The 27,126-nt window shown below is 34.1% G+C and overlaps 3 protein-coding genes across 3 annotated transcripts; 2 read left to right on the forward strand and 1 right to left on the reverse strand.

Annotated features, from left to right (window-relative positions):
• The first annotated feature begins 844 nt into the window (after nt 1–844).
• LOC107934794 (leucoanthocyanidin reductase) lies at nt 845–3,873 on the forward strand. The gene is made up of 5 exons (XM_016867299.2): nt 845–1,364; nt 1,441–1,581; nt 1,663–1,900; nt 3,019–3,222; nt 3,331–3,873. Exons 1-5 carry the CDS (start codon nt 1,173–1,175, stop codon nt 3,609–3,611), a joined length of 1,056 nt encoding a protein of 351 aa, XP_016722788.1. The 5' UTR covers nt 845–1,172; the 3' UTR covers nt 3,612–3,873.
• Nucleotides 3,874–4,013: 140 nt separating this feature from the next.
• LOC107934793 (pentatricopeptide repeat-containing protein At4g14170) lies at nt 4,014–5,627 on the forward strand. Its single transcript, XM_016867298.2, has one exon. It carries the CDS (start codon nt 4,014–4,016, stop codon nt 5,448–5,450), a length of 1,437 nt encoding a protein of 478 aa, XP_016722787.1. The 3' UTR covers nt 5,451–5,627.
• A 17,645-nt stretch (nt 5,628–23,272) lies between these two features.
• On the reverse strand, nt 23,273–26,659 carry LOC107934799 (transcription factor bHLH30). Its single transcript, XM_016867310.2, has 3 exons — nt 25,955–26,659; nt 25,142–25,736; nt 23,273–24,395 (listed from the first exon to the last, which is right to left on the reverse strand). Exons 2-3 carry the CDS (start codon nt 25,709–25,711, stop codon nt 23,928–23,930), a joined length of 1,038 nt encoding a protein of 345 aa, XP_016722799.1. The 5' UTR covers nt 25,712–25,736; nt 25,955–26,659; the 3' UTR covers nt 23,273–23,927.
• Between the last annotated feature and the right edge of the window lie 467 nt (nt 26,660–27,126).

Genomic DNA, 27,126 nt, shown 5'->3' on the forward strand with positions numbered 1-27,126 from the left:
ATTTTCTATATTAAGTGATAAGTAGTTTTCAATTGGTTGAAAATAAAATATTAAATGTTGAAATATTTCATTTTGTTTAAAATGAAATTTCAACAACTTGGACATCCTAAATTAACACTTGTCTTATTTTCTCTCATCTTATCATTCCAATTTGAAATGATTGATTTTTATACAGTGGAATGAAAAATAATCATCTCTCTTATTTTCTTTCCTTTCACTTTTATCTCTAATAAGCAATTTCAAAATTTATTTTCTTTGCACTTTTTTACCCTATTTTTCAATCCTTTTTATTTTCCCTCCTATCAAGCACATCCTAAGAGGTAAGAGTTATATATCTACTTATTTTGTTCAACACGTTCTTTTGGTTGAAAATTTTAAACTAAGTGGAAATTTAATATGGTTATTAAACACTTTTAAAAATATATTAAATACTGAAATTATTTTTTTAATGATTTATCAAAGGCTTAGTTTTTGTAAATATCAGTGAATTTTTTGGAAAAATAAATAAATATCAGACAAATTAAAGGAAGAAAAAAGAAAAAGGAGGAGCTTCACTAAGTCAGCAATAAAAGACAAGCAGAGTCCAAAGAGCTGTCAAAGAAAATTAGGTTGGTTTTACTTTTCAAGGTAGAAGATTTGGAAAAGAAAATTAAGCAGAAAACAATTGAACTGGCGATTCCATTTTAGTTTGTTCATCGTCTCGTCTCGTCTCGTCTCACTCTCATCTCATCGTCATCCCATCCCACTCACGAGTTTCTTAACTATCAGTCAAACATGTTTGATTTATTACTTAACGATGCAAATTTATATAAAATTAAAAGAAAGACCTTGGTCTGTTTGTAGTAAAAGTGAGTTTTGTAGTATTGCTTGCTACACAATTTTGAAGAATATTCCATTTGAGACATGCAAAGGAATGTACATGAGCGTCCATGTTAGGTGTTTATTAAAATTGACCTAAAAATATTGCATACTTATAGCTGTTGGGTTGGAATGTTGTGCTTCCAAATTGTCCAGGGATGAGAGTTTGATGTGGGCTGAGGTTGTTGAACTTGATTCCTGAAGGGTAGTTGGACCAGCCTCAGCGCCCCCCTATATATAGAGTAGCAATCCCGTGGTCAACAATCTACGTCTCAACCAAAGTTGCTTTATCTAATCTTGCAATAACGCTAACCATGACTGTCTCAGTAGCTAACGGCCGTGTCCTCATAGTCGGAGCAACCGGCTTTATTGGTCGGTTCGTGGCTGACGCTAGCTTGGATGCTGGTCGACCCACTTATGTTCTGGTCAGGCCAAGTTCCGGAAACCAATATTCCAAGGACAAAGTAGCCAAAGCCCTTCAGGACAGAGGCGCCATACTGTTGAATGTACAAATATCATGTTATAGTTTTAAATTTGTGTTCGTTTTATATGTAGATTCTTCTATAACTTGTTTGTTTCTAGGGATTGGCAAATGACAAGGAGTTAATGGTGAAACTGCTGAAAGAGCACCAGATTGAGATAGTAATATCAGCTCTGGGTGGCGCCACAATACTAGATCAGCTGTCTTTGGTTGAGGCAATTCACTCTGTCGGCACTGTTAAGGTACCTACATTACTACGTACTTTCACTAAAGAAGCAAAAGAACTTTTGGTTTACATATTTGGGTTGTTTTGTGGGTGGCAGAGGTTCTTGCCGTCGGAGTTTGGACACGATGTGGACCGAGCTGATCCAGTAGAGCCTGGGCTCACCATGTACAAGGAAAAGCGTCAGGTCAGGCGTCTGATTGAAAAGCTGGAGATTCCCTACACCTACATTTGTTGTAATTCCATTGCTTCTTGGCCCTACCACAACAATACGCATCCTTCCGAGGTCATTCCACCCTTGGATCATTTCGAAATCTATGGAGATGGCAGCGTCAAAGGTAATTACACTTCTCTTTTACCACCTCACATAAGATTAACTAGTCCAGGAGAATGTCATGTCTACATCTTTATAAGTACTTACATGCTTCAACTCTTATGGCTCTACTTTGTACTTCACAAAACCAACTATATGAAGATACCATACCAAAAAAAATTACTATGAAAATTTTTTATTCCATTAATATGAAAACTGTTGTTACAATATAAAATGTCAAAAAGAAAAGAAAAGGAGAGAACATTATGATAAAAGTAATATTATTAGATTATTAGTATTAAATAAATTAATAGTATTCATATAAAAAATAAATTAATAGTATTAACAATAATTTTAGAATTTATAAATATATACATTCAATTGGCACTATAACTTGAATGTTTATAGGTTGAAAATTGTATACATATTATACAAATAAATGAAAACCCATGCGAAACACATAAGCAAGTGGAGAAAGGATGGTATGAATTTAGGCGCTAGATTATCTTGTATCATTTTCTAATTATTTAATAATATTTTAACAATTTTTTATTTCATTGATATATAAGTTTGGTAATTTTTTAAAACCGAATCATGAACTTTGAACCCAAACTCGAATTCAAAATCTTAAACCTTAAACCTTAAATCCCAATCCCAAGCTTGAACTCGAACCCAAACCTAAATCTCGAATTCTAAACCCTAAATTTAGTCTTTTGGCTCAAGGTTCAAGGTTCGGGTTTAGGTTTAGGTTTGGGATTTAGGATTTTAAGTTTGAGTTTCAAGATTCGAGTTCATGATTCAAGGTTCGAGATTTAAGGTTCAGAGTTTAAGTTAAAAAATTATTAAAATTATGCGATATGAGCAAAATTACTTAAATTTCATTAAATAATTAAAAAGAGGTCCGTACAATCCTTTTTTCGAAAAAGAGATGGTAAGAAATTAGTTAATGCGTGGTCCTAACAACTTGGATATCATCCACAGGTTAGTTGTTAGTTGATTTATGATATTTTGTGGTTTCGAGCCCTTGCTTTTAATATATATATTGTGATACCACACTGTTGTAAGTTCTTAAGTGGAGGCTTAGTACTTCCCTATTCCCTGAGTTCAACTATTGAATCCTTTGTTTATGCCTCCTGGGTGCAGCTTACTTTGTTGCAGGCACCGATATAGGAAAATTCACCATGAAAACTGTTGATGACATTAGGACCTTGAATAAGTCAGTTCATTTTAGGCCTGCCTGCAATTTCTATAACATGAACGAGCTTGCAGCTTTGTGGGAAAGGAAAATCCGGCGAACACTCCCTCGAGTTACCGTCACTGAGGAAGACCTTCTCTCGGCTGCGGCAGGTCCATCATTATCATCATACACCCTTATTAATTGATGTAAAGGACCAGCAGTAGTGTTCTCCCCTGCATTTCTTTACTTAAGCTAAATTAGTTGCCTTGAATTTGCAGAGAATATTATCCCACAGAGTGTTGTTGCATCATTCACCCATGACATCTTCATAAAGGGTTGTCAAATCAACTTCCCAATAGAAGGCCCGAATGAAACCGAAGCCTGCAGTCTGTACCCGAATGAGCCATTCCGAACATTGGATGACTGCTTCAACGACTTCTTAGCAAAGATGAAGGATGAAAACATGAAGCAAAGCGACGAAAACACGAAGCAAAGTAACGAAATCCCTCCCCCAAAGCCAGTAGTCGAAGCCTTCGCCATCACAGCAACATGTGCTTGACGTTAAAAATATCGACACCAAACTATCCTTTTCTTTACTTCATTCATGTAGAGATATCAAGTCGATTTCATATGGGTGTGATCACTTCTTTATTCCCCTTTATTTACCCTGTGGTAGGGAAATTGTATTTGAATAAGAGGACTGAGTGTTTAGTCTTTAAGGCTCTCTAATTAGTAAAACAAAATCTGTTCCAGCTATAAAAGGAAGGTGTAGCAGAAGGAGGAGAAGAAACAAAGAACACCAACCTGGCTGTTTTATTTTATACCTTAATGATTTGCTTTATTATTCTTGTTTGTATACTATCCCGCATTTAGTAATCAAGATGATTAATTCCCCCCGCCCCACCCCACCCCCAAAATAAAGGCAAGTTACTTGTATTAGCATTGTAATGCCAGATCAAAAATGAAGACTCTGTTGAAGAAGCTGTCTTATTCAACATTGGCTTGTTCAGGCCCAACCAATTCCAACCTCATCTCCTACTTCTCCCTTATTAACTCCTCGCCAAACTGCAAGCATTTACGCCACCTTCACGCTCGCTTGCTCAGGACCTCGCTTTATGACCATGTTGTTCTTAGTTCTAGGCTTGTTTTGGCTTATTCTCGGTACAAACACCTCGTCCCTTACTCTCTTTCCGTCTTCTTTCATATGCCCCAAAGGAATATCTATTCTTGGAATATCATAATCGGCGAGTTCTCCCGCTCCAATTCCCCCCTTCAAGCCATACATTTGTTTCTTCATATGTGGCAGAGCTCTAATGTCAGACCTGATGACTTCACTCTCCCGCTTGTTTTAAGGGCATGTGTGGGTTGTGGACTGTTGCAACTAGCTGTCTCTTTTCATGGGTTGTGTCTCAAATTGGGTTTCGAAAGGAGTCCATTTGTTGCTTCTGCTTTGGTTTTCTTGTATGCTAGTTTTGGGAAGATTTTTTATGCGCGAGTCCTATTTGATGGAATGCCAAAGAGAGATGCAGTGATGTGGACGGCAATGTTGGATGGATATGCAAAACATGAGGAACCGACTTTGGGTTTGGAATTGTTTAGAGAGATGGTCGTTGCTGGGGTTACGCCTGATTGGGTGGTTATGTTAAGCTTGGTTTTAATGTGCGGACAATTGGGGTGGTTAAAGCATGGGAAGAGTGTTCATGGATGGTGTGTGAGAAGGTGGTTGGGGATGGAATTGAATTTAGGGAATGCTATTGTTGATATGTACTTAAAGTGTGCTATGTTAACTTATGCTCACAGGGTTTTCGATATGATGAACCAAACAGATGTCATTTCTTGGAGCTCTCTCATATTGGGATACGGGTTGAGCGGGAATGTTACTACTGCATTGGAACTTTTTGAGGATATGATTGCCAAGGGGATAAAACCCAATGAAGTTACATTTCTTGGTATATTATCAGCATGTGCGCATGGTGGAGAAGCAGAAATAGCAACTTCATGTTTTGAAATGATGAGAGATTATGGGGTGACGCCAGAGTTGAAACACTATGCGAGCATGGTTGATTGTTTGGCGAGAGCAGGGCTTTTGGAGCAGGCAGAGGATTTTATAAAAGAAATGCCTATGGAACCTGATGCAGCCATTCTAGGAGCAATTGTAGCCGGGTCTCGAGTTCATAATAATGTTGAAGTAGGTGAACGAATAGCAAAGAAACTTATTAGTCTAGAGCCAGAGAAAGCAGGTTATTATGTGTTGTTGTCAAACATATACGCCGCTGCTAGCAAGTTTGATGAAGCTGAGAAAGTGAGGGAGCTAATGAAGGGGAAAAATGTATCCAAAGTAGCAGGTTGTAGCTTGATTGAGTCGAAGACATGGCTTTCTTCTTCACCAAAACAATGAAGGTTTTTTTGGTTGCTTTGCTGTGCCTACGAGTAGGTAGATAAAGAATGTTGGGGGTCTTATAGGGCCTGAAATTGGTTGGCCTTATAGATTTCCATGGGCTACCCGCCCCATTCTCCACTCCAACATCGTTTTTTATTATCAAGATTAATGTAATGGACCACGTATTTGCTTGTATATTATATAATTTATATTAGGAACTTGAAAATCGCTTAAATATTTCTCTTTTGGTTACAAAAGAGGATCAAGCTAAAGTTTTTCTTCCATCAATAGACTCTCCTTGATCTGCGACAAAGTTGTGTTGTGAAGGGATGTAGTTCAATTTACATCGGGGAAGTTAGAAAATTCTTTTAAATGGTTAAAATTAAATTATAATTTTTATGATAGTAAAAATGTAATTTCATAATTTTAATAGTTTATAGTTTATAATTTTAAAAAGAATTAAAGTAAAATTTTATCATTTTTAAGGACTAAAGTATACTTTCATTTTTATTATTTAAAATTTTAAAAATTTTAACATACCTAAATAAAAAAAAAATTATTTTAGGGAGGGATTGGCGCCCTACCAGCCTCCAGGTCACACCCTGATTTCATCATTGAAACAAAAATTAAGAGATTTGTCTCTACAAACACATTTCTATATACCCTGTATTCCATGTCATAAGCAACCCTGGATAGATTCCTGCAAACTCAATGTAGCAGCTCCCACAATTAGAATTAGATTTTTTAACTGTTCATCATAATTCGATTTTCTATTTTTTCATATTAATTTTTTATTTTAAATTTTTAGATTTATTTGACAAAATAAACTTCGTTTTATTATTTTTGAATATTATTTGACAATTTATTCATGAGTATTTCTAAAAAACTTTTAAATTATTTTCATTATTGTAAATATAAAAAATTATTTTTATATCATAAAAATAAAAATAAAAATAAAAATAAAAATATATTAAATAAAAAATTAATTTCAGTTCAATTTCAAATAATTACCATTTTTAAATTTACATTCAATAAATCCTCTAAACATTTTTAATTTTTGGTTTTTCAATTTTCCTTACTCGGCCCTACCTACAGTGTGCCTGAAAACCACCAAGCCAATTTCCAGCATTATCCCTTAGTACTCCTCCTACGCTTGCAACCATTACTGTATCAGCTATCATATCTGATTATCCATAGCTTCCATTGACGTTTTAACTTCAAAAATTGGTATTTTGGTTTCTCCCAATCGAAGAGAGCTTCAACTCTTGATTTTATCCTGCCACCATCAATTACATTGTCCGATTCATGCAAGGCCCGATAGATGCTAGTAAGCTTGTTCTCAACAGTCACTATCTTACGAGGAAAGCAAAAATTCTTCCTCCACTTCCATATACGCCAACAAACATAGGAGAACAACGTACACCAGCCCCATGTTCCCTACTTCCTTTGGCTCAAGCTAGCATAAATTAAACATAAACCATGCCACATGATCACAAGTGAAGAAGCTCGTGCCCATATTGCCACCAAGCAAGACTACCCTGTTTCCTTAGCCGCGGAACAATCGCAAAAGACATGTAAAGTATTCTCAGTTGTCGCACCACATACACTATAGTTTTCAGTAGAAGAAAGGCGTCAAAGTTTAAGGTTGACATGGGTCATTATCTTGTCTGTCTAAGCTAACTAGAGAAAATGTTGTATTCATGGTTGACATCGAGTTTTCCAAATGGTTTTAACAAAAGGATATTGGCGGTATATCCAACTTAAGAAGAACATCATAACCTAACTTTAAAGAAAATAACCCATTGGATGTTTTGCTCCAAATCAACTGATTCACATGGTGGCTAAAAAAGAGAAGAGGTAGAGTCTGTGTAACATCCCTAACCCGTATCTGTCGCCGGAATAAGATTACAGAGTATTACCAGACAAACATAATATTAAACCATTCAAATTGTACATTAATACAAACATAGTCCAATTTCATTCAAATACATCCATAATGTCCCTTAATCGAGCCATCTAGGCTCTAAAAATACTATAAAAACAATCTGGGACTAATTACAAGAAACAGATATAGAAAACACTCGCATGCAAGGTAAAAGACTTCACCGATTCTCGTAGCTCAAGAAACCTTCATAATTTCAGCTATGGATGGTAAAATGAAGAAGAAACATATTTCTTTAACTTAATTTTGTTTTAATTTCATTAAAATTACAAATTTGCCATTAAAGCTTATTATTTTGTCATTTTCCATTAATTTTGCCGTCCCACTATACCTATTAAGGTATAATTATTACCCTATTCCTTTCTCAAGCATTAATCAAACCATTTCATCACTTATTTGCTTTAATTTTACAACTTTTGCACCTTTTTTCAATTTAGTCCTTTTTCTTTAATTATCTATCTAAACGTTAATATTTTCAAATAAAATTTTAATACGAATTTAATAACTCTATAAATATTCTAAAAATAAAAATTACGATCGACATGACAAAAATTTGTAGTCCCAAAATCAATATTCCGTTACCACTCAAAATCGGGCTGTTACAGCCTACAATTTTCCAAGATATCATCTTGTAATCAATTTCTTAATGCATGAAAATCCCAACCATTATTAGACCAATACTCTTGAACAAACTTCTAATTTTTTGATGGGGATAACACTTGGACATAAAGAGATTGTAAAGGACCAAAATCCAACCAACAGTCTAACCAGAACTACATTGAATTCCCATTATTGAATCACTAACATATGCCTTTCTTAAGGAATTTAGCTAGGGATGAAGCCAGAAAATTTTCTTAGAGGGGGCCGAAATTAAATTGTAATTTTCACGATATTAAAAATACAATTTCACAATTTTAATAGCCTATATCTTTATAATTTTTAAATGATTAAATCAAATTTTTATCATTTTTAGGGGAGCCAAAGTGTAATTTTACCTTTATTAACTTAAAATTTTAAAAATTCTAAAGATCATAGATGGAAAATTTTCTATTTTAGGGGGGTCCGATCCTTACTAGTCCCTTAGTTACCCCTGAGTTGAGCGTTTCCATAATACCATGCCAAGTATTTGACACATTACCTATAAGAGAAACTTTCAAAAATTCATCATTCAGGAAATATTTAGCAAAACGAAGTTGGGCAAAAAGGTACTACTCTTTACAAGGAATAAGTGATTCCAATCTCGCATAAAACAAAAACCCAAGTCGCCAACACATTTTGGTTTGCATATAGTTTCCCAATTCACTAAGTATATCTATTCTTATTAGTAGCAAAGTCCCATAAGAAGCCTCGACAAAGTTTATCTATTTGATCACATATCATATTGATGGTCACGAAACTAATTAAAAATTTGACTAAAGCAAGTGCATTTATTAATTAATAGTATAGCTACGGTGAGCAAATATATTGTTCCCACGAGGACTACAAGTACTATTAATTACCTTCTTTCTATTATTTAATCGAATAATTCGAATGATTGATTAAAACTTAAAATTAACAAATTTAATTAACTAACGAACACGGCAAAGAACAAAATACGAAAATAATTGATTAACAACCATGAAACTAAACAATAGCATGAAAAGAATCCGCTAAAATTTCATCTGTCACTATTAATCTAAATTATACAATTTCTTTACTTAGCACCTTGATCCATAAAAATCCTTAAATTACGCTAACACCTCTTTCGAGCATAAGAGCAACTGACTCTAGGTTGATTAATTGAAATCTATTTCTAATTAAAACCCTTATTATCGCGTTGAATCGTGTTGTGGATTACCTTATTAGATTTGACTCTAATCCGATAGATTTATGTCGTCCTATTTCTAAGATTACATGCAACTCCACTCAATTACGCAAGATCCAATATTAAATAGGGTCTATTCAACCTTTGATTTAAGCACACCGAATATGGATCAATAATCTAGAAATATCAAACCAAGAATTAAAAATACATAATTGAGAATAACAAACTAAGTATTTATTGCATAAAAAAATCAAATGATAGAATCCATCATAGGGTTCCTCTAAGTATTTAAAAAATTAGTTCATGCTCAAAAATAGAAACATCCAAGAGACAATATAACGGAAAGAAATAAAGAAACTCATGATAATTTCCTAAGAAATCAACTGGGAATCTTCAATCTTCACTCAAATCTGCTTCAAAGTCGGCTTCAATGGTGTTTTTTGAGTTGTTTTCCCTCCTATCATCTTATTGTTTTGATGCGGTCGTTGAGAGCACAAAAAATAACCTATTCCCTGTAAAATAATAAAAATAGAAAAAGAACAGTAAAGGGGAAGTAGGGTCGAATCCTCAGGGACCGGATTATACGAATGCTTGTTTCTCGAAATCCTAGGCAGAATCGTGCCCAAGAAAACCTGCGTTACTGGAAAAAAATAAAAAAAACAGATTTTAAGAATTGATTTTGGAAGCGAAAATAAAATAAAAACAGAGTTTAAAGTTTACTGAAATTATGATTACGAAAATAATAAAATAATAAAGAGAGTTTTAAGTGAAAAGAAATTCTTATGGGAAAGTTCCAGCCTCCGGTTGTCTCATTCCGCCTTGGGCTTAATCCTTGGCTTTTGGATGATCCTTCTCGACTCGAGTAAGCCAGTTATAGTGGAAGAGGACGCCTACGACCACCAGCTCCAAAGATTAGACTTACGATTTTTAGGGAACCTGACTCTAGCCAGTAATCTATGCTAGATCAACGCTTCTCAATGGCGAATCCCACGCCATTTTGTCTCTTTGGCTCGCCAACCTCTGACGCAGTAAGTTAAGGAACCGACTATGCAATCCTTCCAAAACATACAAAGCGGCCGCCTTTGCATATGCTGAAAAGCTTACTTCTTAAGGACCATGGACGGAAGCGTCAACCCGTAGTGTGGAGAAACGATGAATACTTGGCGAGAAGGCTAAGTACGGATTCTAGGCCTCAAGAACCTTTTTTTGGGGAAATATTGACAACTTTTGGCTAGAAGGGTTTTAGTGGCTCATGATAATTGTGGGAAAGAAAATAAATAAAAATATGGAAAAAGAAATTTTATTGAAAAGAAATATGAAAGAACAAAAGACTTTTGGGGGAGAGTGTTTACAGAAAAAGATCCTCCAAATAGAGTCACTTCACCCCCTATTTATAGTGCTAGGGAGATAGTCTAATTGAACTTAAATTCTAAAAAGATAAATATATTTAATTAAAGATAAACAAAGATAATTAAAATAAAATCCTAAATTTGAATAATCCTAATAATTATCTTAATATTAATTATCCTAATAGAATAAAATAAAATAGAGTCTTCCAAAATAAAATCTCTTCTATTTGCTTTTAAGTCCTTGTGCCTTCCATGTTCACACTTTTGGCACCATATTTGTCCCACGTTGCATATTGGCCCATTTAATCTCCGAATTGACGCTTTTTCCCTTGAATTTACTTTTCGCCTCCAATTTAGTCCCTAAAAGATAAAAAGACATAAATAGCTCAAATTAGTAGGCTCAAGCTCAAAATAAACACATGATTAATATATAAAAACACGTTATTTTAGAGTATTATCAAATTCTCCCCTACTTAGCCCATGCTTGCCCTCAAGTATGGTTCCTATCGACTGTGAAAGCTAGATTTTGCCATAAAAGAAATACCACTCCAAAATTTCATAAAAATTAGTTAAAAACGTATATGAAAAATAAAGAGACCTCTAAGCTTGCTTTAAGTAAAACAGAAAAAGTATTCCAATTATTTCACACAAAAATTAAGATCGACTTGAGTTATGCCATTTAGGTAAATTACCAAACCTACTAAGACACCTTAATTATTTCCTCTTTTAGTCCCCGAAGTGCAACTTTATTAGTACTTCTTTTTTTCTTCTTTTTTTTCCTTTTTTGATTTTTTGATTTTTTGATTTTTTTTAAATTTATTATTATTTATTTACTTCGGAATATATTAAACCTTTTGACGCGAAGAGAGATGACAACCCAAGCACCCCACCCCAGTTACTCAGCCCAACATACTCCTAAAATTATTTATTTCCGGTTAGCGGAGTTTTACCCAACACGTCACACAACCTTTTGACGCGAAGTAGAATGACAACCCAAGCACCCTACCCCGGTTACTCAGTCAGTCACGATTTGAGCCATACTCATAACCTCGGCTAGCGGAGTTTTACTTGTCACGTCACACAACCTTTTGACGCGAAGTAGAATGACAACCCAAGCACCCTACCCTGGTTACTCAGTCAGTCACGATCTAAGCTGTACTCATAACCATGGAAAACATTTATTAAAAATTAAACGATATTTAAAATTCTTGAGAACTCAGGAAAGAAAAAAATTTAAGTGTCAAAAATAAGTTTTAATAATCACCTAATAGCCATGAACATTAATTAAGCATGCAATCATTTGAAGTGTTCATTTTATATTAAACTTGATCAATTTTACGAAAAGCAAGATAGAATTAACCCTATTAATCACAATTATTTTTAGCCTAATAAAAATAAAACAGTGGAGATGGAATCAATTATGGGAAAAATCATAACTTCCTTAGAAGGTAAGAATCATGCATGAAAGTTAAACAGTAGGCAATTCCTGGTAAAATCTTGGGCATGAAAAGCAACAGGATATTCTTCAAATAAATAGGCAGAAACGAGCACAAAACAGCAGCAACAACAATATGACAGCAAAATAGCAGATAATAACAACGAAGAATGCCTCCCCCACTTAAAACACATAGTCCTCGATGTGAAAGTAAAAGGAAAACAAATAGGTGGAGAAAAAAAAAGTTTAGAAAAACTCCCCATGTAGTTACCGTCAGTAGGCGCACACGGTGGAGAAAAAGATGGCGAAACGGCAAGAGGTGGAGACGGGATGGGTGACGTGGCAATGGCGGTTCAGCTTCGGGTTCTCACCATGGTGGCTAAGAAATCGGCGGTGGGTGGTGGAGGAGAAAGGAGTTGGCGGTTATGGAGAAATTTGGGGAAAAAAAATGTAAGGTTTGGGGGTTTTATTTGCTGAAAATGAGTGTTTGGCTGCAGGTTTTGGGGATTCTAAGGCTAAAATAGGACTGTTTGGCTGCAGAGATATGACATTCTGGGCTGGAATAGAACTGTTTGGCAGCAGGGATATGCCATTTTGGGCTGGAATAGAACTGTTTGGTACTATAGATAGGGTTGTTTTGGTGCACACTTTCTGTCTTTTTTTTCTTCGTATTTTCGCTCCATTTCACCTAGATGGAAGAAGAGAAATTTATTAATATTTAACTAAAATAAAATAAAATAAAATAATAATCATAAATAATAAAAGAAAATAAAGGAAAATAATAAATAAAATAAAATAAAGATTGGGTTGCCTCCCAACAAGCGCTTGTTTAACGTCGCCAGCTTGACGCCTCAACTAGTATTGGGGCTGTTCCAGCTGAATTCTTTTGTTCTTATGAGCTTGGAAATTCTCATTTTTTAACACGTCCACCATATTTGGGTTTAATCGTCCTTGCGCCTCTTTCTTTGGTTCCGTATTTTCCTCTAAGGGGTTGATCCCTTTTAAGTAAGCAATGGTCTCATCATTCTCTAAAAATGTGAATTTGAAACGCTCGAGAAGTGGTTTTAATTTCGGATCTGGTGCCTGCACAACAGAAGGTAGAAGTTTAGTATCCATAGGAGCCAATAATTTATTAACAGATTCAAAATCATCAAACATCATTTTTGGTTTATCTCCATAAGATGACTCAAAAGTTTTTTCTACTGATGAGTCAATTATGTCGACACGGTTTACGTCCAAGACTTCACTTGGGTGACTAATAGTGCCATAAACGTTAAACTTCACAATCTCCCCGTCAAACTCCATCGTGAGGGTTCCGCTTCGTACATCAATCTTAGTATTCGCAGTACTAAGGAAAGGTCGCCCCAACAAGATGTCTGAAGACCCAGGAGTGTTATCCTCCTCCATTTTTATCACATAAAAATCTGCAGGGAAGATAAGCCCATTGACTTTGACTAATACGTCCTCGAGGACACCTTCGGGATGCACAATAGACCTGTCTGCCAACTGAATGGTAACACCTGTCTTTGTCAAAAAACCTGCATTAAGTGATTCATAAATAGAATAAGACATTACATTTATGGAGGCTCCTAGATCACACATAGCCTTCTTAATTCCCAAATGGCCAATTTTGCATGGAATAGCGAACATACCCCTATCTTTGCATTTAACCAGCATTTTTCGCTGTAGAACTGCGGAAACATTCTCACCAACACTTACCTTTTCATTACCTGTTAGTTTTCGTTTGTTGGTGCAAAGTTCTTTGAGGAACTTGGTATACCGTGGAATCTGTCTAATGGCATCTAACAGTGGTAAGTTGATCTCAACATTCCTGAATGTTTCGAGGATCTCCTTGTCTTCCTTACTTTTTCGACACTGATTTAATCGTCCTGGGAATGGAGGTTGGATTTTCGGCAGTGGGGGTTTCGTTCGGATCTGTTCGTCGTTTCCTGGAGTTTCCTGGGCGATTTCTTGACCAAGATTCTTGCCAGGAACTGGTTCCAGGATCTTTCCGCTTCGTAACGTTACTGCATTCACATTCTGCCTCGGGTTTGGTTCTGTTTGTGATGGCAGTTTCCCTTGAGAGTTTAATTTCTCAATTGATATGGTCAACTCCCTTATGGATGCTTCAGTTTTCTGCTGAAAACCCTTCATTTCTCTTTGGAAATTGAGAGTTTGCTGTTGAAAATCAAGGACATTAGTTGCTAATTTATTGACCAAAGTTTCTAAAGAATTACCTGAATCTTGCGACTGTTGTGGGGCTCGATTTTGGTATGGCTGGTTATATCGTGGATTAGCCCCATAACTAAAATTAGGGTGGTCCCTCCATCCTGGGTTGTAGGTATTGGCGTAAGGGTCGTATCGTCTTTGTGGTGGCCCAGAAAAATTTCCCACAGCATCTAAATGGGCCATAGAATCGTCGCACAGACTAGGGCACGCATCAGTCGTATATTCAGGTGTAGCACATATTCCACATACTCGGGCTGGTTTTGATTTTTCTGTAACAAGGGAATTCACAATATTAGTAAGTCTATCAAGTCTATCTTCAATGGTAGAATTACTTAGCTGGTGAACCCTTCTAGGGGGTTCAGGATTGGCTCGAAATTGCTGGGAATTTGCAGCCATTGTGGAGATTAAGTCTCTTGCTTGTTGTGGAGTCATGTTGACTAACGCTCCTCCACTCGCGGCATCTACCATATTCATCTCCATGGGTTTCAAGCCTTCATAAAAGTACTGGAGCAAAGACTGTTCCGTTATACCGTGTTGTGGGCAACTTGCACACAACTTCTTAATTCGCTCCCAATAGTCGTATAGAGTCTTTGCGTCTTTTTGCCTTATGCCCACGATTTCTCTTCTTAACTCATCCGCTCGTGATACAGGGAAAAACCTGTTAAGGAATAAACGAGATAGATTAGCCCAAGTTATAATGGATCCAGGAGGTAAATAAAATAACCATTCCCTCGCTGAATCTGCTAAGGAAAAAGGGAAAGCGCGCAATTTAATTTGATCCTCAGTTACCCCCTGAGGTTTCATACTCAAACAAACCATATGGAATTCTTTTAAATGCTTATGGGGGTCTTCATTTTGTAACCCACGGAAAGTTGGCAGTAGCTGAATCAAGCTTGACTTTAATTCAAAATCAGTATCCATAGTAGGATACGCAATGCATAGTGGCGGTTGTTCTGTCGGCGCTTCGGCCAGTTGCCGAATTGTCTAGCCATAAGTTGAGGTGTTAAATTAGGGTTTTCGTCAACCCTAGTGTTCAACACTTCTTCAGGGGAATCGACTTCTTCTTCTTTACTTTCTAACGTTTAAGTAGGGTTTTCGTTAACCCTAGACTCTACTTCGTCGTCGATTCTAATTTCTGGCGGTGAATTGCTTTGAGTTTCAACCACCACTGACTGCTTTTTCCTTAGTTTTGTTTCCTTTCGATTAGCTTTCGCAGTCTTTTCTATTTCTGAGTCGAACGCAAGAGTACTTGGAGCAGACCTGGTCATAGAAAACAAAGAAAAACAAGATTAGTATGTTGCTGATCCCCGGCAACGGCGCCAAAATTTGATGCGGTCGTTGAGAGCACCAAAAATAACCTATTCCCTTTAAAATAATAAAAATAGAAAAAGAATAGTAAAGGGGAAGTAGGGTCGAATCCTCAGGGACCGGATTATACGAATGCTTGTTTCTCGAAATCCTAGGCAGAATCGTGCCCAAGAAAACCTGCATTACTGGAAAAAAAAAAGATTTTAAGAATTGATTTTGGAAGCGAAAATAAAATAAAAATAGAGTTTAAAGTTTACTGAAATTATGATTATGAAAATAATAAAAATAATAAAGAGAGTTTTAAGTGAAAAGAAATTCTTATGGGAAAGTTCCAGCCTCCGGTTGTCTTATTCCGCATTGGGCTCAATCCTTGGCTTTTGGATGATCCTTCTCGACTCGAGTAAGCCAGTTATAGTGGAAGAGGACGCCTACGACCACCAGCTCCAAAGATTAGACTTACGATTTTTAGGGAACCTAACTCTAGCCAGTAATCTATGCTAGATCAACGCTTCTCAATGGCGAATCCCACGCCATTTTGTTTCTTTGACTCGCCAACCTCTAACGCAGTAAGTTAAGGAACCGACTATGCAATCCTTCCAAAACATACAAAGCGGCCGCCTTTGCATATGCTGAAAATCTTACTTCTTAAGGGCCATGGACGGAAGCATCAGCCCGTAGTGCGGAGAAACGATGAATACTTGGCGAGAAGGCTAAGTACGGATTCTAGGCCTCAAGAACCTTTTTTTGGGGAAATATTGACAACTTTTGGCTAGAAGGGTTTTAGTGGCTCATGATAATTGTGGGAAAGAAAATAAATAAAAATATGGAAAAAGAAATTTTATTGAAAAGAAATATGAAAGAACAAAAGACTTTTGGGGGAGAGTGTTTACAGAAAAAGATCCTTCAAATAGAGTCACTTCACCCCCTATTTATAGTGCTAGGGAGATAGTCTAATTGAACTTAAATTTTAAAAAGATAAATACATTTAATTAAAGATAAACAAAGATAATTAAAATAAAATCCTAAATTTGAATAATCCTAATAATTATCTTAATATTAATTATCCTAATAGAATAAAATAAAATAGAGTCTTCCAAAATAAAATCTCTTCTATTTGCTTTTAAGTCCTTGTGCCTTCCATGTTCGCACTTTTGGCACCATATTTGTCCCACGTTGCATATTGGCCCATTTAATCTCCGAATTGACGCTTTTTCCCTTGAATTTACTTTTCGCCTCCAATTGAGTCCCTAAAAGATAAAAAGACATAAATAGCTCAAATTAGTAGGCTCAAGCTCAAAATAAACACATGATTAATATATAAAAACACGTCATTTTAGAGTATTATCAGTTTTCATATATACGTCTTAGAATGCCTCCAAAACTTAAAAATCACAAGTTTCTGCTGTTCAGTGCACAATCTCGTGAAATCAACACGGTTTACCACACGCCCATGTGATCTGGCCTTGTGAAATGACTCAGCCAATATAGCCCTTGAAGCTTGCACTGACGTTTCGATTTTCGCTCGTTTTTTACTCCTTTCACTCCCAAGTGCTCTATTAAGCATCAAAACATGAGTTTAAAGGATACTGAGTATAAAATTTACAATTAACATTAGATAATCACCTAAAAATGTGTTAAGAATAAAGTTAAAACATGTGATTTTTAACACTTATCACATACGCGAAAGTAGTGAAGTTTTCATAGTATAAAGAGGTATTGGGGTAGTCGAAACTTTAACCAGAATATTTCGGCTTGCCAATGAAAGATGATTCTCTTTCTGATTAGCAAGATGATCTTGCATTTTCTCCACTAAATACTAGTATATTTTCTTCCTCACACGACCATGGATGAGGCCATGAGGGAAACACCTAGATATTTCTCCAAGTTTCTTATAAGTGAAATGCCGAAGAAGTGACTAATCTTTCTAGCTTGTAGATTATTGATATTTGAAGAGACAAGAATACCATAGGTTGGACCTCGATAAGAATTTCTTAACGGACACAATCAGATCATTCATTGTAGACATGAAAAAAAAAGATCATCTGCAAAGAATAAATGTGATACTAGCAAACCTTTTCAACTAATTGATTGCCATAGCTTAGTCGTAATATAGCTCTAAATTAAATGCGAGAGTCTCCCCATACCAAAAATAAAAAGTTATGGAGAGAATTATTACCCTAATGGATCCCTCTTGATAGCTTAAAAGAATCAGACATTTCTCCATTCCACACCACTCTAAAGATACTGGAACGCATACAACTCATAATCAAAGAAAGAAAATTGCGGTTAAGCCCAATTTCCACCAAGGTTTACTCTAAAAAGCTCCAACTCAATTTATCATATGCCTTTGCAAGATCAATTTTCCACCCTATAGCACTAGATTTCCCTTTCTTCTTATGGAATAGTGCAACGTCTCTTACATTATGGCAACATTATCCGATATTGGATGCACCGCTATGTTAGTATATGAATTCCATATACAATCAATGAATCATATCAAAATATTTTGCAATGAGAAAAGAAATAGTGAGCTTATAAATATAAATAAATGTTGAAAATTTTTATACATAATTAAAATTAATTATCCTTCATTTGTAAATTCACTACTTTTTGTTTGGATAAAATAACATTTAGTCCCTGAGTTTGGTAACTTTTTTTAACATTGTCCTTGAATATTTTTTTTGTCCAGATTAATCCTTGAACTTCGATTATGTCAAATAGTCTATTTTTTTTATAACACCATTAAGAGATGATGGCACAACATCCTGTAATTGTTCACTGATGGTGCAGGAGTCTCATGCATAAAGGGTGTATTAAACATTATTCTCAAAAATAAATAAATAATTAGAAATGATACATTGAAAAGATACATTTTAGAATGAAATAATATTTGATGTATTGGTAGTGCATGAGTCTCACACACTGTCAGTAAACAAAATCATGACACCTTTTCACTAAGTGAATTTTTTTTAAATTTATAAAGAAATATTAATAATTTTTTTTAAAATTTAAATATTAATTATAATTATTATATTTTTCTTCCCTAGTTCTAGTTTTAGGACTTTTATCGTGATCTAAGAGAAGAAAAATATAATAATTATAATTAATATTTAAATAAAATTATTACAAGTCTAATACAAATAAAAGGTATTCCCACCACCAATAATGTATACTAACTACTTCATTCTTATCTTAAAAAATTACTAGTTATATTAGTGTCTTTTGGACGTTTGTTTTCTTCAAGTGTCTTTTTCTAAAGGAGTATGCTGATATTATCCTTTTTGTTGCTCTTGTCCTTTTGTATGGTTGTCTTGCTTTGCTCCCAAGTGGTCAAGCAACTTTGAAGAAAAGAGGAGATTTTAAGAGTTCATCGTGAAGGTGATGGACATGGGTTCCGAACTCAGGCCACGTTACGCTTATCTAATGCTTTTAATAGAAGGGAAGATTTTTCTTTTGTTTATTTGGAGCGCTCTCTTCCCATTCAAGTTTTGGCTTTTAAGCATGATCTATAAATTTTTATGGTCATTAATATATATATATATATTGAATTCTACCAATTATGAAGGATTGAAATTAGAGATGTGTACAAAAAAATAAAAATAAAAATAAAAAATTCTAAATCGAAAAACTAAAGTGAACCAAATAAAAAAAGTCAAGTTTTCACAATTTATTCTGTTTTTTTATTTAATTGATTTTTATATTCAATTTAATTGATTTATTTAGTTGATTTTTAGTTTTGACATTTTAAACCAACCAAATGCCATGATTCATAAGGCCAAAAATTCATAATCTATTTACATATCCAAATCCAAATTTAAACCTTAAACTAAAATACTTATTAAAACTTAATACTCTTAAAAGCCCGAACCCATTAAAATTTAAAATCCAATACCCATTAATATTTAAAACACATATTGATAATTTAATTTTTTTTATGATATTCATTTTAATTTTTATTATTTAATATATAAAAAAATCAAATTGATATAGAAGACATAGAAATTGTATCTTGGTCGTGTACGGAAATAAATATTTTTTGAGTTGATTAAGATTGTTTGATTTAATTTTTAATATTTTATAATGAACTTGAAATAAAAATAAAATTAAAAGTAACATACTAAATTGAAAAAAAGAAGACAAAATTATAAGCAGCTCAGATTAATTTAGTTTATACCGAATGGACGGAATGCTTACTCCGAATTGAAATCATGGCCTGCGTGGCTTTTGTTTTCTGTATCTTATGTTGACTGATCATTGATTTATTTGTCCTGCCTGGTTATGCCCTTAGTGACATGTATATACTATACTTTTATTTTTCTTTTCTCGACTTTAGTTCATTTCAATTTTTCTAAAATACTAATTATATTTGGTACACACCAACTGTACTCCTATAATTTTGCACATAAAATAAAGGTTTATTTGTATTTAAAGATATGTGTGTGTATACCCACTAACAATTCACAAACCCACTTTCTATTTCGTTGGTTCTATCCATTCCCAGCCCTTGGTAGCGATGTATCTTTCCCACTGATATCTAAACAAATGGAAATTTCAACAACTCCATACGTACATTAGCTGGGCCTGTGAGGGTTAAGTCATTGAGAATGAGTATATTGGGAAATAATATTAGTAAGTTAGAAGTTGCATTCATCCTAGCTGCCCTGCTGTTTTAGTTAGACCCAGGAATCAAGATATAAGGTGAAAGAAGGGAAAGGCAGGGGACAAATGCAAAGTTCCTGCTCCGAATATATATAATAACATGGTGCAACAGTTGTTTATAGTACATGTTCACCAGCGGCTGTCTTCAATTTACGCAGCAATATTTCAGCTCCGTCTCATTATACTTAAAAACTTTGTCTTAATTTTAGTTGACCACAACAGTCTTCTTTTATCAACCTAGCATGAGAAAAAGCTGTTTGATTCCCCCCCCCTCCCCCCACAAAACTGGCACCTGCATGCATTTGCTTCAACCTTCAAATAGGGCTGTTCTACTCTACTCGTACACCCACAACCCTATATGCTCTATATCTTATGCTTCTATCACTGACTCTATAACCCTCTATATTATCTTTATTATTATACCTCTCTACCTTCATCAAACAATTTTATGTTGGAGCTTGGATGGTATAATAGATTTTCTTTTTGAAAAGCTAGCCAGATCGGATAATTGTTCGTATGTGTCTCAACTCATCATGGTTTAGGCTAAATATGAATCAAGTCATCTGAGTTTATTTAGATTTAACTCACTGCATGCTCCGGGCGGGTAGAGAATTTGGCCAGCTAGCATAATTGCAACTTGAGTAATTTTTTATGCACTTCTTTACACCAGCTCACAAGCTTGAATTCAACAATCAATGATTCAGAGTTTTAAATATTTCTACTTGTACTAATATTTATACTTTTCATTTTATTGCATATATATATAATTAAAATAAATTATTACATAATTTACATTCATAAAGGAATGAATTAACAAATAAAAAATCTAAACAACTTTATCAAAATAAATATAAATCAATTCTATTATGAAAATTTGTAGAAAGCCAAAGCCATTAACCCAATTAAACAAATTTAAAGATATATTTCAAATTATCAAAGGGATAAATTTAAACTATACATCAACTTTAATATAATGTGTAATGTTTATATATGAATTTTAATTTTGTGCAATATTATACATGAAATGTTTATTTGATTTAATTTTCATAACCCACTAATATTAATATCGATATATCATCATTTTACATCTACATATTTCATATCTAAATAATTATATTGATCCAATATAAAATTAATATTTATATTTCTTTAAATATATACAACTAAATTAAAATTAAATTTTTATATATAGATTTAAAACACAATCAAAATTACATATACATAATTATATTAAATTAAAATTGTAAATTAAATAAAGTTTCATTATAAAAAAGAAAAAAAAACCATTTCCTGCAGATAATGTACTATTGGACAGCAAAAAAAACTGACCACCGTGCTGTCATATACACATACATACGTGTAATATATGACTTTCAAGTTACAGCCAACTAAATTTAGGGTGAATTTAGACATGTATTTAGTTTATTTCTTATCTTATGTTATAATATGTAATTTTATTGTTATTGTTATTTTTATATTAATTATAAATAAATACGTTGTCTATTCAAATCTACCATTAATTTGATAAAAATCATTATTATTTTGTTATTTTATTGTTATTACTACTCCTACTTCTTTTGTAAAGAAAAATGGAAATCCATTTACTAATTTTTTATTATATCTATTTTTTTATACAATAATTAAAATTATTTATAATTTCTCTTCAACCCTTAAGTAGAGGATAATTTACTTTAGTGCACTCAAACTCATGTCCTCTTGCACTAGTAATAATATCGATACCAACTGAACTAAAACTCAATTCACGTGTATATATATTTTTTAATTCTTAAACTTTTTAATCATTAAATGAGATGAGTAATATTATTTTAACAGTTTAAAATTCCACTGACAAGCGTAGTAAATAATAATTTAATAGTTATTAATAAAACTTTTACATTTCCACTTATTTATCTTTTGTTTATTTTTAAATACAAATTAAAAATATGTGTTATTTTTTAATATTCCGACTACGATGTCAAACGACTACACTTTAGACAAGACCAGATATACATATCAGTTAACGAACTGTAGTTGAAAAAAACTCTACCACCAAAATTTTAAAAAGATATTATTTGGTATTACATTATATTAAAAATATTTATAAAAAAAAACACATTTAGAATTTCTTGTATATAAATGTATATACTTATAAAAGATTCAATTATCAATTACATTACAGTTGGTACAAATCTTCATAAATTTTGACTTTCAACCTAGATATTTTGGTTTTATTTTAAGTAATGATTTTAGATGTTTTATTCGAATATTTTATATAAAAACATGAAAATATAAAAATATCATTATAATAAGAGTTAGTATTTAGTGTTTTTTTTTTAATTTTACAAACAATCTTGTATTCTTTTAAAATAATATATTAAATCTTTATATAACATTTGTGAATTTATGATCATGCTTGTGAAATCTAAAAATTTTATTGATAATGGACTAAATATTAATAAGATTTAGATTATAAATTATTATCTTATACATAATCAGTAAAGTATAAGCAAATAAAATCAAAGATGATATGATATGATTTGTTATTAAGATGTAATAGAATAATTAAAAATGATACTAGTAGGGAAGTTTGTAATAGTATAGATAATAAGTTGTATAGTGAATAGGATTAACCCTTTCTATAATAGTATAGAGAATAAGTGTATACGCATCATCTAATTATCAAAAATCAATGTCATTCGTATTTAAGACATTAACACTTTTTATTTATTTTACATTAATTAAGAAAAATAAGTCCTGATAGAAACTTTCTATATATTTTAACCATGAAACTACATAGATAATAATGGATCAGACCAGTCTTTAATATAATATTCATTCAAAAACCAGGGAAGGAAGGAAAAAGACTGTCGTATAAAATATCAACAATTAAATTATATTAAAACAATCTCTTTGTGTGGTGCATAAATTAGAACATACCAGGCAGGCTCGTTAGGGTTTTCTTTCTAATATCTCTCTCCTTTCTCCATTTCTTCGCTCGTTATTTATTTATTTATTAATAAATTAAAAAAGAGGAAAGGGAAAAACATATGAGATAACAAGGTTGGTGATGATGGTAGAAGAAGCACAAGAAGAAATAAAAAAGAAGTACGTTGGTTACCATTCTTAATATACTAGACTTATGATATTATGATCATAAATTCTCCACCAAAATCTGAGGAGAGGGGAAGAGTAGTGACATATAGTAAATTCTTTCTTTCAGCTACAATACAAACAAAACAAAAAGCCCAGACCAACCAGAGCCTAAGAGTCTTGTTTTTTTTTGTCCCAACTCCAACCTAAGCTGCCTGGTTCCACTCATCACACCCATCACCTTCACGTTTTCTATGTTGGGTTTTGATATAAGGTTTCTCTTCCCACGAAAAAGATCCTCCACTGTTTTTTGCCTATTCCTTCCTTTCACTAAATCCAAACCATATTCCTCCCTTGTGCTGCTATCACCATCATCCATCACACGGTCATCCCAATACCAAAACCCCAAAACAACCAGCTCATCCGTTGCCATCACCATCACCAAACCTCAGCCCTACCTCCTCTTTCTCCATTTCATCTCTTCTCTATAATTGAACCCATTTTTTTAAGTATACAAACCAACCACACCATCATTATATATATTTTGTCCAATGACAGAAATACTCAAATTAAAACACACTCTCAGAAAAGAAAAACAAAAGAAACGAAGAGAAAAATGAACACCCCTCATCATGAATACCGGTAAAAAAAAAAGTACGTATTCAAGGTCTTTTGTAAGCTAAAGAGACCTATGTTCAAGAATACCGATGTTGGTTCTTTGTCTCTTCACATTCCCTGAAGAAGACTCGTCCACGGAAGTCTTCTCCATCACCGCTTTCAATGCTTCTTGTATTGAACTAATACAATACTGCAGCTGTTGTTGCTGCTGCTCAGCGCTACTACTGGAGTCTTCCTCTCCGGTTATAAACAGAACATTCTTTACACGCCCACCAAGCGTTGTAATCTCAGCTTTTAGTGTCTTCAAGCGTAAAGCTTTCAATGTTTTGATTAGGTCAGGCAAAAGGTCGGACCTATCTTCACAGCAAAGTGAAGCTTTGATCACAAACTTACCATCTTCTTCCGACGTATCCACGGTTAGCTCATCAATTTCGGTGGGCACAGGACTGGTTTCTGCTATCAAAGAGGTCTGTCGTTTCAGCTCCTTAACATGTTGGATTACTTCAGCAAGCAGTGAAGCCTTGTCCGTCTACGTCACAAAGGGATGATAACCAAGACAACAACAATTAACTTGGCATCAAACTCTATAAACAACGTAGTTATTAATTAACGTGCATGTGATTAGGTTAGTTTTGGTAGTTAATGGTGGGGGGTTCATTTTAATCTCAAGGGAATGGCAGTGGCGTAATAGTGTAAACTGACAGAGTGTGCTAGTTTGTCTCTCCTTATTTCTTTTCATTCCCAACTTAATTTGACTGATGATCCGGCAACAAAATTCCGTGGAAGCTTTTAAACTGCTCCTTGGTTTCTCTTTATCATATCAACCGAGCGACATTAACGCTCATTCCCTTTTCGTATTCTTTTTCCTTCTTGGAACTACCACAAGACTGTTAAGAATAAGCCCAAAGACAAGCTTTATTTTTTTTTTTGGAAAAAGATTTAAAAAACACGGGCCAAGAAAGAAATGTGACGACCTTTCAGGTCTAAATGGGTAGGTTTGAAGAGCATATTATCAGAACATCCAAGTAGAATCTTAGAAAAATCTACAGATATATCTTCGAAGGGAAAAAGCTCAATATAATAGAAAACAAAAAGGGTGCAAAAAAGGTGAATGAGTGACACTTCCATAGTTCCATATAATATAATATAATAACCCAGGACATGTTGTACGCGTGATGATTTATAATGCTTTCTTTTCTTTTTAACCATTTATTTATTTATGAAGATTTAAAAAAAAATTGATTACGAGTATATGTGCAATGACTAACAACTTACTTTGGTGGTGCTTGGGAGTAAGCTGCGTAGCTTGGCCAGATGGTTGTTGATCCGTTCTCTTCTTCTCCTTTCAGCTTCACTGTGACTTTTAGAAGCCGCGAGAGCCTTAGCATCCATGATTTCTTGAGCGGTCATCTTCCCCAGCTCAGCTTGGAGCCCGAAAGGAGCTGAGCCGGGTTGAACCACCGGTCCTAGTGTGTCAGATAAGATCCTTAGATGATCAGCTGAGGTGCCATCATATGCAAACTGTAGGGAAGGAGCTCTTCTGTTGAATAAACCCCCATACGAGGTTGGCGGAGGAGGGACCAAAAAAGGGTCATCGTCTCGAACTGGGTTTCCAGTGAATAGGGCTGGATTGAAATTGTGAATCGGGGGGAGAGACCATGGTAGGATGGGAGATACTTCAGGAAATATCAGCCCTCCCCTAGTTCCTCCAAATAAATCAATATTGTGCTGTTGCTGCTGCATCTGTTGATGTTGTTGTTGCATATATAACTGTTCCTGGTAACCTTGTATGTTATGGATAGTTTGAGGACACTCTCCCTGATCTTCGTCTTTCTTTCCACACATCCCTCGATATTTCCCTTTCTTAAATCTGCCTCAAAATGGAAAGGAGAAAAAAAGATAAAAACATCGATTCAACTGCAATACATATATTTACACATATAGATATGAAGTTTTTGTATTGATGATCACTTCCTTATCCGATGTGGTGCGATACAATAAGGAAGTTGGTTTACAGTTTCGTATAGGAAGGATAAATTGGAAAAAGGGTTACGAAAAAAGAAAAGAAAAGAGAGAAAGAAAACAAACCTTCCTTTGATACATAGATGGAGTTTGCAGAGGTCTCTGAATTATGGTTGTAAATGATGTGGTTTGAGGTTGAGGTGGTGGTAAGTGGTAAAAAGAAAGAAAAGCAAAAAGGGAGAGGAGATTTCGAGTATGAAGGAAGAGGATAACTCAATCTCTATCACTTGGGGGAGGGGGTAGGTTAGTTTCTGGCAGGTCTTTGTGCCTTTGTGGGTGATACACTGACCCCTTTTTTATCCTTAGCTTCAAAATAAGCTTTGCTTTTCCCTATATGCTATCTCGGTGTTTTTTTGGTAGCTTTGTTTTCTTCTTTTTGTTTATTAATTTTTTGGTCACTGATCATCGATCTGTGCCCTTCCCTCTTCTCCACCACTCTAAATTTATAGAGTCTGCAAGCACTGTTAGTCTCCTTTGCTTTCTTCCTAAGGCATTCTCTATCCATTCTTGTAGCAATCAGGATCCTTTTTCTTTATTTAATTATATACATGTTTTATAGTAAAATTAAAATTAGTAGTAGTTTATACATGAAAGTATATCTCTCTCTATCTCTCCCTTTATAAAATAATAATATTAGTTTGCTTTTGTGATTGGTTCAAAGTATATAATTACATTCTGTGTCTGTGAGTGCAGTTGGAGAGAGAGATCGAGTGGGGGATGGGAAACACAAAAACAAAAACAAAACACAGTGAACACACAACACATACACTGTCGACAAACCAAAGACCAAAAAGGCTGATAGTATCATCATGATAAAAGGCTTAGCTAAACCCTTTTCTCTTTTCTTTTTTGGCTTTCTCCTCTCTTTACTCCCTCGACTATACTCCTCCTTTTACTTCAGTCCTTAAACTTTTTTTTCCCAAATCAAGACCTAATGTTATCAGTCTTCCCAGTTTAGTCCTCTTGGCGTTAAAAAACCTGCTGTGTCATCCAGCCAATTGTTTTTCGCCACATTTCATATGATGATGTCATTGTGACATCATCATTAAATTTCTTTTAGAAAATCTAATTTAAACCATTTCATGAAATAATCATTTTTCTTAATGTTTAACCAAGTAAAAGAAATGTGAAGAAACCATATAATTTCAAAGATTGAAAGTATATGCACGAAATGTTTAACGAAACTTATTATTATTATTATTATGCACGAAATGTGAAGAAATGTTTAACCAAACTTT

This window comes from Gossypium hirsutum, chromosome A12 (genome assembly GCF_007990345.1).
Source record: "Gossypium hirsutum isolate 1008001.06 chromosome A12, Gossypium_hirsutum_v2.1, whole genome shotgun sequence".
Taxonomy (NCBI): Eukaryota; Viridiplantae; Streptophyta; class Magnoliopsida; order Malvales; family Malvaceae; genus Gossypium; species Gossypium hirsutum.

What these genes read in the sequence shown, in the direction of transcription:
- LOC107934794 (XM_016867299.2), top strand. Translation starts at nt 1,173, where the DNA reads ATGACTGTCTCAGTAGCTAACGGCCGTGTCCTCATAGTCGGAGCAACC. An exon ending in TGGAGATGGCAGCGTCAAAG is followed by an intron (nt 1,901 to 3,018) that starts GTAATTACACTT and finishes TCCTGGGTGCAG; the next exon opens with CTTACTTTGTTGCAGGCACC. An exon ending in CCTTCTCTCGGCTGCGGCAG is followed by an intron (nt 3,223 to 3,330) that starts GTCCATCATTAT and finishes TTGAATTTGCAG; the next exon opens with AGAATATTATCCCACAGAGT.
- LOC107934793 (XM_016867298.2), top strand. Translation starts at nt 4,014, where the DNA reads ATGAAGACTCTGTTGAAGAAGCTGTCTTATTCAACATTGGCTTGTTCA.
- LOC107934799 (XM_016867310.2), bottom strand. Translation starts at nt 25,711, where the DNA reads ATGTGTGGAAAGAAAGACGAAGATCAGGGAGAGTGTCCTCAAACTATC. An exon ending in TACTCCCAAGCACCACCAAA is followed by an intron (nt 24,396 to 25,141) that starts GTAAGTTGTTAG and finishes TTTGTGACGTAG; the next exon opens with ACGGACAAGGCTTCACTGCT.